At 36.2% G+C, this 11,308-nt stretch overlaps 1 protein-coding gene across 1 annotated transcript in view; it reads right to left on the bottom strand.

The window, feature by feature from the left end:
* INPP4B (inositol polyphosphate-4-phosphatase, type II, 105kDa) overlaps positions 1-11,308 on the bottom strand; it is a 303,350-nt gene that overhangs the window by 60,577 nt on the left and 231,465 nt on the right. The window contains exons 17-18 of the mRNA XM_008583251.1: positions 8,649-8,761; positions 6,273-6,427 (exon numbers count right to left, since the gene is read on the bottom strand). Of these exons, the coding sequence (XP_008581473.1) occupies positions 6,273-6,427; positions 8,649-8,761 (268 nt within the window). The remainder of the gene's footprint in view (positions 1-6,272; positions 6,428-8,648; positions 8,762-11,308) is intronic.

The following is an 11,308-nucleotide window of genomic DNA, read 5'->3' as shown; positions in this document are numbered from 1 at the left end:
ATCACATGTGAGAAATATCATGTGTGATTGATTTGTTACTACTAATAAATTACCAATTTTGCAAATGCTATGCTTTGTAAATTACACTCTTGATTCCTATAATGATATCATTCACACTCATATGAATTCCAATATGCTCAATGAATGGAAAAGAATGGGGTGTAATTGTGCATAATACATTTTTGCCCAAAGGACTTCAGGCCATTATCCTTTGGGTATAAATATATTATGCTGGGCATTTGAACTTCTCTGTCATCTGTAATCTTCCAATCGGGATAAAATCTGCAATATTTTGGCTGCTCTTCCATAAACACTGTTGCCTCCCCAGTGCAGTTTTCATTAGACAATGGCCTGTGAAGACTTCCAGTCTGATCTATCTAGACTAGAGACTGAAGCACTGTAACCAAAATTCAAGTTAGGAGTGTTGAAGTCTTTCTGTGACAGTGTTTATCAGAGTAAACATTCTGATGGAAGGCAATAATTTTTAGGCAGTACACTGACACATAATAGTTTGGATTTATTTTCATGGGCGTGAAGACAAACATAACAGACATATCAAGGGTATGAATTCATGGATATCATCACTTAGGACAAGGCTAAAATAAATAACTGGTCAGGTGGTGCTTCTGGAATAATCACTAGGTGGTTAAATGAATGAGATTTGGGAATCATTTCCTTGATTCTCCTGTCTCAATCTTCCAGAGCATAAACACACTCTATAGGTTTGGGCATAACTGCTCTCCATACATCATTCAGGCTTGGGCTGCCTGCATCTTGGGCTTCTTTAATGAGAATGAGCCTCTTCTAGCACTAGTTCCTGCTACACCTAATTTTCCAAGTGCAAAGACATCCATCAATTCCCTAACCAACTATAGGTTTTTGTTTGTGTCTCAGCTGGAAGTTTCCTTCCCTTTTCTAAAAGGGAGCTCTGCCCGCCCTCCCCACAAACCCCAAACTTGCCCTGCTAAAAAGCCTCATATATTGTCACAGGCTCCTGTGAAAACATGGTGTATTTCTCTATCCAAACCCAAGGGACCTTCTTGTCTTACTCTACTATGCTTTTATTTTAAAAAATTAATAAAACAAACAAAAAATATATTTTTTAAAAACTACCCCTACTAAAACCCTCTTTTCTAAACTTACTTAAATAAAACAGACCTATTGTTTACACATGCTGGAACCCTTTCTTAACTTGCAATTATATGCAAAACGCCAACATATGAAGCATTAAAGATGAGATGCTGGACATGGAAATCTGGATGGCCAATCAATGTTTATAAAGATGTCTGATTTCACTTTATGTCACTGAGAAAATAAATAATTAAACCAAGAGATCACTTTTTACCCATCAGGTTGGTAAAAACTCGTGTAGTACAAGTATTGGGGCATGTGGAGAAATGGAAACACACGTGCATGTCATGTGGGATAGAAATTAGAATAGCCATTTGGAAGAGTAATCTGGCAGCATCTAGTAAAATTGAAAATAGAAATACCTTACCACCCATTCTACTTATGGGTTGATATACTAGAGAGACTCTCCTACTTGGATTCGTGGATATACATGTGCTAGAGTCTGGATGTGTTGTCCCCCCAAAGCTCATGTCAAAACCTGATCCCCAACTTGGCAATGTTGGGAGCAGAGCAGAGTGGTTTGGGTTATAGGGGTGGATCCCTCATGAATCGATTAACTGGGGGGTGTGGGTGTGGGGAGTGAGTGAGTTCTTGTTCTGTTAGTTCCCATGAGAGCTCGAAAATAGAAATACCTTACCACCCATTCTACTTATGGGTTGATATACTAGAGAGACTCTCCTACTTGTATTCGTGGATATACATGTGCTAGAGTCTGGATGTGTTGTCCCCCCAAAGCTCATGTCAAAACCTGATCCCCAACTTGGCAATGTTGGGAGCAGAGCAGAGTGGTTTGGGTTACAGGGGTGGATCCCTCATGAATCGATTAACTGGGGGGTGTGGGTGTGGGGAGTGAGTGAGTTCTTGTTCTGTTAGTTCCCATGAGAGCTCATGGTTTAAAGGACCCAGCACCTTCTCCCTCTCTCTCTTTCTCTCTCACTCGCTTCCTCTCGCCATGTGATCTGCCTGTATCAGCAAGTTGCCATTTTCTGCCTTAAGTAGAAGCAGCCTGAGGCCTGTGCCAGATGCAGCTGTCCCAGAATCGTAAGCCAAATAAACCTCGGTTCTTTATAAATTACCCAGTCTTAGGTAGTGTGTTATATCAACACAAAAATGGACTAATACAACATGTGAGAACATCTATTACACTATTGCTTTTGTAATAGTAAAACATCAGAAACTAAAATTCAACAGGGGACTAAATTGTGGTCTATACATATAAGTTGTATAACATGATATTATACAACTGTTAGAAGGAGGAACCTAGACCTTATTTATAAATGCAAATCTCAAAAACATGATGTCAGCCAAAGAAAATAAGATGTTCAATGTGACACACATTATGATGTCATTTATGTAAACAAAAACAGTTGACAATTGTCATGAATGAATAAGCACTACTCTCAGCTTTAACCATTTAGACAGTTCTAGTCCAGGACTTTCTAACTCCTCCTTGCTACTTACCCAAATAGTACGCATCCTCAAGACACGGTTCAAATCCTACCTTCCTCAGGACTCCCCCAGGCCACAGTGACTCCTTTTATCCTCTGACCCACTCTAATAATTAACACTTCCTTCGTGTGGCCTCATCTGTCTCCTACTATCATTGTGGGGATTAACAAAGGTTCCCCACATAGAATGTTTAGTGTATTTCTTAGTGTATAGTAAGTACTCCTTGACTATTAGCTACTAATATTATTACAAATGTATTTCCTCCCTTTGTTTAGCATGGTACTCTGCCGTAGTAGATTCTCAAAAGATGCTTATTTTTGACTATGAAGATGATGATAACATATTTCTACTAATGATCTATTTGCTCTGCTCAGTTCCTGAGGTGGGGCTTCTGGGGCATTATTTATAGGATATACTAAGTTGATAAGAAATTCTGTAGTCATTTAAGGGTTGGACATTCACAAGTTCCACTGCCTGAGTGCTGAATACTGCACTCTGGGGACCTCGAATGAGCACCAACCCTTATTCCATGCTTAGGTTAGCTACTCCTAGATTCCCTGATGCTATTAGTAGGGCAAGATTTCCAAATCTTCTAGCTCATAGTCACTGAGAGACAGTGTCAGCCTTTTAGAAACCAAGTGTAAATTCTAGGACTTTTTATCTGAGACCTTGAAGACTGAGGAAAACTCCTAATGCTCCTCAACCCATAAACATAGCAACAGAGGTTGGAAACTTTACTAAACTGAGTTGTTTTGACCAGTCATGGACGACTATGCTACACTGACATAGAGCAACCCTAGGAAAGAAGGCGTAAACATAAAAGAATGAAACCAGTGTCTCAGAACATAATTGAAAATGTGATAGATAAGGTTGAAATTAAAGAGTTAATTTTCTAAAGATAGAATTTGCTCGCCAAGGTGTCGGGATTTGGGTAGATCACTCTGGTTTTGCACACAGTCTTGAATTTCTAAAATCACATTTTTTTTCTTTTTGTGACACATATTTTAACTAACAAGTTTTAAGTAGTTAAACGTGTTACTGCATAATTTTAAGTGACAGTATTTCCTTTCATTTGGTACAAAGAAGATAACATTAAAATATAACTGGGAGACCCATGTTCTACTGTTCTAATATTTTCTATCTTAGACTGTGCCAAAATACTCTTTAGAGATCAGTTTCATTATTTATAAAGTGAAATTTCTAAGGTGACTTCTTGATCTCAAATTCTATGATTATATGTGTAAGGGCTTACAATAATACACATTAACATCAAAAAATGTTTATAAGAAACCTATCCAGGCTTACTTTAATTAATGCGATGCTTCCACAATTAGCATAGTATTTGTAAACACATGCACATTTTTAAAGTGCTATTTAAAGAGCTCATTTTCTTAAATAGGTTAAACATTTGGAACCTTATTTACAAGAGTTACCAGGATATTTAATCTTAATACATGGTATTGAAGTCCAACCTTATGTCATAATATATTCACAAACATAAAACTACAGAGGTTATAATTAGCTAGATTTTATTGTACCTTGAAGATCAGAAAGATAACCTCAATATTAATATTAATAATATTTGATTTTTATTTATTTAATAAACACTAGATAGTGATTACCATGTGTCAAACATTGTTCTAATCACTTTACCTTATCAATTCATTTAATCCTCAAGACACTCCTAGAAAGTGGCTACTACCATTATATCACATCTGTTTTACAGATGAGGAAACTGAGGCACAAAGAGTTTGACTAACTTGCCTAAGGCATTAAGAGGCAATGAGAGATTAACCTGCTCATGGCTAGTAAGTGACATGTAGCCTGGATTCAAACTCAAGTCAGCTGGCTTATTTAGTCTGCTATGTTGCTGGAGCTTATAAACCTATAAGCTTTTGTTGTAAAACAGAATACCCAGAGATAAACGAAGGAAGTTATTTAAGAAAAGAACATGTCTTACTTTCTTTAAATACATGCACGCATCCATACACATACAGACAAACCCATACCACACTCTCATGCAGCCTCACATATACACAAAACCAAAGGATAAATTAGACAGATTGGAAATTTACCAAAAAAAATAAATAAATAAATAAAGAAGAAGAAGACGAAAAGAAAAGAAAGAAGAAGAATAGCACCACAGTAGTGGGGATATGGGGATATGGAAGTTAAAACTTTTAGTGTTTTTAGATACAATTTCTATCACCTTACTTTAACAGTTCAAAATGAACCCCCATAAATGTTATGTCGTGGGCAGATATGTTGCATGTACAATGTTAATTATGAACAACCTTATGCAATACCAAAATATGTAGTATTATGGTTTAACATGTATATGAGAGAGACACCCTTTATTTTCCAGTTTGAAGATTTTTTTTTTTTAATTTAAGAGCTCTAACATCTACCTTAAATAAATAGGTAGCAATTTCACCCTCCAGATAGTTTGTTAGTTAAATCACTTTGTGGTGCACTTGGCCTTTAATAACGTACGCTTCTGCCCTCCTTACCAAGCACCTTTGTTCCATCCATAGTGACATTTTTATTCTTTTTCTGCACATTGGAAGATTTCAAACTTAGATTCTAAAATTTCCACATTAGGGCTGAGAGATTATTTTTAAAAGAATTTTTTTATATCAACCACACACGTTTTATATGGTGGAGATGTTCATGTCAGGCCTCTAAGACATCCTCATATGTTTATCAAACAATTATGATAAAACTCTACAGAACAACGGAAATGCCAAGAGACATGAAATGGGGTAAAACAGAGGACTTCAGAAACCTCTCATTAGTGGAAAAACATGTAAGGCATAAAACGAGCGTAGGCAAGTGTCACCGTCTCCACTGACAAGACTGCAGCAGTGAAAAGAAAGGTGGAAGCTAATCACATGCCAGCTAAGAGAAGCCCTCTCTAGCACATCACATGACATTCCTTTCTGGGAACCGGGAGCCTGTCCCATGCTTCCTGGTGTGCTTCTGAGTTAGTCTTTGCAGCGAAGAGACAATTTTGCTTAACTTTTTAATTAACGAGTGTCCTTGCTGATAGACATTGTGAATGAGGCACTTTTTTCTTCCCATTATGGCTTAGACTTTAGATTTAATTACTGTGGAAATGAATCAAGAAACATGACTTCAGGCACAGCATTTTTAATGTCAGCAGAGTGACAATGCCGATTCTCTATTTTAAAGTGTCACTGTCAACCTATCTTTATGATGAGTGATGTGAAAATAATTTTGGGAGGAAGGTTACCAACCCAGAGGCCCTGCAGGCCATGGGAAGATCACCTATTAGTTGCTGCAATTTGAAAGACTTTGTTTGAATAACGACTTAGTGTTATTTTGTACCTACTCATAACTATTTATATGTCAAGAAAATGTGCTCTTCAAATGTCATATATGAAATGTTCAGAGCCCGTTAGCTTGAGCTAATGAGCTAATGCAATATATCCTCCTTGTATATTATCATATGTGTGCATGGACACATTCTCTTTTATTGGCTAAAATGAGTAGGGTGAATACTTAAAATTAATTTCCCTCTCATGTCATGTCATAAGCCATAGAAATACAGCGAAGTTACTAAGTGTTTAGTCCTCTAGTAAAATATGTATTTTAGAAAACATATTTTTAAAAAACAACTCAAAATTATCTTAGGAAAAAAAACCCCAGAAACTTGGAGACACGTGGAATACCTTCTCATACAATCCAGCGCCCGGATAAAGAAGTCCTTGTGCAACTGGTGTTCATCTCTCAGGATGGAGCACTGTTCAAGGGTCACTGACATCGAGGTCCTGTCTTTGGCACTTTTACAACAGGTAAAACGAATACCATTTAGTTTGCGACATATCTGTAACACACATGTAAAAAGTTAATTGTTCCTTTGCAGATTACTATAAAGTACTGGTCTCTTCTAAACACTTTTAGGCTAAACACAACAAATATGTCTTTGGTTTTATGTTAATTGGTGATAGTCAATTGGTTTAATCTGCCCCACCAAACTTAAAAACATCACCTTTTTATTTTAAAAGCCAGTAGGATGGATGTATTTCACTCTTTGTACATGAGGTGTGGGACTGCTGAAGCCATATGGGATATGAAACATCCAGCAAAGGAGGCATTTGCCAGAGAGGGTGCCTGATCTACAGTGTATGACAGTGATAATCCCAGCTCAGGAGCAACAAGTTTATTGTAAAAGGGGAAAAACCTGTATTCCCTGGATGAGATACTTGATTTCAATTTTAAATAGCTCAAATCCTCTTATTTTACTTTTTTTTTTCTACTCTGTTTTATGTTATGAGATTTTAAACATCTACATGGTACCTCTCGGCAGATGAGAGAAACACTCATCAATACTAAGAATGAGAAAATTAAAAATGGCTAACATTTATTGTGCATCTAATGTGGACCAGGTACAATGCTAAGAGATTTCATATAGATTTGATTTTTTAAAATAAACTTCACATGAGCCCTAGAAGAAGGTAAAATTATTCTAATTTTACAGATGAGGATACTGAGGCTTAGGTAGGTTAAGTAACTCGCACCCATCGGAGGAGAACCATGATGCAAATATAGCTCCATTTAAGTTCAACGGCCAACTTTTTAACTTCTGTTATGTTCTATTTCTCTCTATAATTATTTCTTTTTGTTTTTCTGATTCAAGTCAGAGAAGAATCTCTGAGCAGCAATACTTTCTCATTTAAGTTCAACGGCCAACTTTTTAACTTCTGTTATGTTCTATTTCTCTCTATAATTATTTATTTTTGTTTTTCTGATTCAAGTCAGAGAAGAATCTCTGAGCAGCAATACTTTCTTTGCAACTTTCATAACAACAAATATCATTTGAGAGTATCTAAGGATAATCATACTTATTAATAGTAATTATAATAATCATGATTATTAGTCTCTCCAATTTTATTCCTTATTAGAAAATATGCTTTACTTTCCTCACTTCCTTATTTTATGTTAATTGTAGTAATGTTTACTGGCCAGATAATACTAGTTACCAACAAGTAAAACATTTTTCGTGAAGATGATGGCTACTGCCTCACTTTAACCAAAGCGTTAAGACATAGATGTCATCAGAAATAACCTTCCTTTTTTTATTTTTGCCACTGACTAGCTAGTCTGAATCAAGACAAGTTATTAAATTGAACATCTCAGGGGTGGGAGATCAAATAAAGAGCATGAAGTCAGTTTCTACATAGCATGGTTCCTCAACATCAGCCCTACTGAAATTTTAAATAAGAAGACATTTTGTTGGGGTGGGGGGTGCATACTGTGCATTATAGGATTTTGAGCAGCATGGCTGACCTCTGCCATTTAGATGCCAGTAGCACCCTTCCCATTGTGACAATAAGAAATGTCTCCAGACATTGCAAAATGTCCCTTAATGGAAAAATCTATTCTGGTTGAGAACCACTGCCACAAAGGAACACAGGTATGACATGGATAAAGGAGCAACATGAAGCAGTAGTTGATGATAGAAGATGATTGGGTAGGGAGCAGAAAATGACACTAGTTGCTCAGATCTCTATATACTGATAACTAGAGCATGGAGAATAAATGTCATACATTCGATATTAAAACCTAATGCAATGCACATTATGACAAAAATGTCCTTGAGACTTGATGAGATGGGATTGAAGGTTTCAAAGTAGTGACAGAAATAAAAAGACTTTGTAGAAGAGTTTTGGGTTAGTATTGTATAGTATGAAAATACACTCTCCTGTTGAATCCAAACACTGAGGAAAGAATAAAGAGTAATTTCTGAGAGCTTTGACCAAGGCTAAAAACAGAGGAGAAAATACATAAGAACTGTGGACTATACCTACATCTCAGAATACTGAAAACACCCAGGGTTGATAAGAACAACCAATGAGTAAGATTCTTTCTTGTTCAGTACATCCTCCTCCATCTTATTTTTAGTCTGTTGATATAAGTACCAACGAGAGTTAAAATATCTCATGCCCTGGATAATGCACAGAGTTTGGACCCTGCATAGTAGATAGCTGATAATGCTTCCTGATCATGATGGGACAGGCAATGAGATTTGACATGAGAGTGCTTACCGTTGCAGCCAACCACATGATTTCTACATTCTTTCTTTTTTTAGCTTGGATGTTTTGATGGAGATTTTCTAATAATCCTTTTAAATCATTTTGTTCTTGAAAATGTGAAATGTCTGAAGAAAAACATAAAGGAAGGAGAAAAAAAATGAAACTGTTAGTATTAAGCTGCCCATGGAGTTTTCTCAAATATATTTGCAAGTGCAACTTTCATAACAACAAATATCATTTGAGAGTATCTAAGGATAATCATACTTATTAATAGTAATTATAATAATCATGATTATTAGTCTCTCCAATTTTATTCCTTATTAGAAAATATGCTTTACTTTCCTCACTTCCTTATTTTATGTTAATTGTAGTAATGTTTACTGGCCAGATAATACTAGTTACCAACAAGTAAAACATTTTTCGTGAAGATGATGGCTACTGCCTCACTTTAACCAAAGCGTTAAGACATAGATGTCATCAGAAATAACCTTCCTTTTTTTATTTTTGCCACTGACTAGCTAGTCTGAATCAAGACAAGTTATTAAATTGAACATCTCAGGGGTGGGAGATCAAATAAAGAGCATGAAGTCAGTTTCTACATAGCATGGTTCCTCAACATCAGCCCTACTGAAATTTTAAATAAGAAGACATTTTGTTGGGGTGGGGGGTGCATACTGTGCATTATAGGATTTTGAGCAGCATGGCTGACCTCTGCCATTTAGATGCCAGTAGCACCCTTCCCATTGTGACAATAAGAAATGTCTCCAGACATTGCAAAATGTCCCTTAATGGAAAAATCTATTCTGGTTGAGAACCACTGCCACAAAGGAACACAGGTATGACATGGATAAAGGAGCAACATGAAGCAGTAGTTGATGATAGAAGATGATTGGGTAGGGAGCAGAAAATGACACTAGTTGCTCAGATCTCTATATACTGATAACTAGAGCATGGAGAATAAATGTCATACATTCGATATTAAAACCTAATGCAATGCACATTATGACAAAAATGTCCTTGAGACTTGATGAGATGGGATTGAAGGTTTCAAAGTAGTGACAGAAATAAAAAGACTTTGTAGAAGAGTTTTGGGTTAGTATTGTATAGTATGAAAATACACTCTCCTGTTGAATCCAAACACTGAGGAAAGAATAAAGAGTAATTTCTGAGAGCTTTGACCAAGGCTAAAAACAGAGGAGAAAATACATAAGAACTGTGGACTATACCTACATTACATCAAAGAAATAGATGACATATTCCTGACTCAGATCATAAAACCTGACATAAAAGAGCTTTAATAGTCATGTGGCTTTGTACTTTCCAAAATTTTACCAGATGTTTCCTTTTAGCAAAATAAGATATCTGAGTATTTCTTGACTTTAGCTCCAGAGAATACAGGAAGTATCCCAATAAGCTATACTATGTTTATCTTATCAAAGAGCAGAAGTGGTCAATAAATGTCCGTTGAAAACAACCACATATCATCTTGGATTTCATGACCATAGAGTAGAGGAAGTTTGGGTACCACTCAAATAGACATCATGTGTTCGGGAGGTGAAATTCAAAATATTCATATTAAGTACATGCATGATTCTACTGTATTCATTTCTAAAAGGGAAAGCTATCAAAAGTCAAATCCTTGCTATGTAACTACAGATGATTCGCATAAGAAAGAGAAGGTTGGACTAAAGATATCACATTGATAGGTAGAAGACTGTCTGATAAATACGAATTTTAACAGGACACAGCCCAAATATAAATGGAAGGAGGCCAAAGGGAGAATGCCTTGAAGAGAGTTATAAAGCCAGTTCAGGACTCTTTGGCTGGTCAAAGAAGGTAAGAAAAATAACGAAGCTTTTTAAATTTATACTCATACTATACGAGAGAGAAGAAGTCAGGTTCACCACCACTGCTTTTTATGTTGATAAACTGCAACCAAAACAAACCCAGAGTAATCCATAAATTAGAATTATAAGCAGCCATTAAAAATTATGTACAGGTATGAGTATATCATTGACATAGAAAGTATCCTGGACATTGCTGAAAGGAAAAAGTGGTCAGATTAATGAATTAATGTATTCGTGTTAACAGATAATACTAGTTACCAACAAGTAAAACATTTTTCGTGAAGATGATGGCTACTGCCTCACTTTAACCAAAGCGTTAAGACATAGATGTCATCAGAAATAACCTTCCTTTTTTTATTTTTGCCACTGACTAGCTAGTCTGAATCAAGACAAGTTATTAAATTGAACATCTCAGGGGTGGGAGATCAAATAAAGAGCATGAAGTCAGTTTCTACATAGCATGGTTCCTCAACATCAGCCCTACTGAAATTTTAAATAAGAAGACATTTTGTTGGGGTGGGGGGTGCATACTGTGCATTATAGGATTTTGAGCAGCATGGCTGACCTCTGCCATTTAGATGCCAGTAGCACCCTTCCCATTGTGACAATAAGAAATGTCTCCAGACATTGCAAAATGTCCCTTAATGGAAAAAATCTATTCTGGTTGAGAACCACTGCCACAAAGGAACACAGGTATGACATGGATAAAGGAGCAACATGAAGCAGTAGTTGATGATAGAAGATGATTGGGTAGGGAGCAGAAAATGACACTGGTTGCTCAGATCTCTATATACTGATAACTAGAGCATGGAGAATAAATGTCAG

This window comes from Galeopterus variegatus, unplaced genomic scaffold, assembly GCF_000696425.1.
Source record: "Galeopterus variegatus unplaced genomic scaffold, G_variegatus-3.0.2 Scaffold2869, whole genome shotgun sequence".
In the NCBI taxonomy this organism is placed as follows: Eukaryota; Metazoa; Chordata; class Mammalia; order Dermoptera; family Cynocephalidae; genus Galeopterus; species Galeopterus variegatus.
This window is presented reverse-complemented; position numbering and strand designations above follow the sequence as displayed.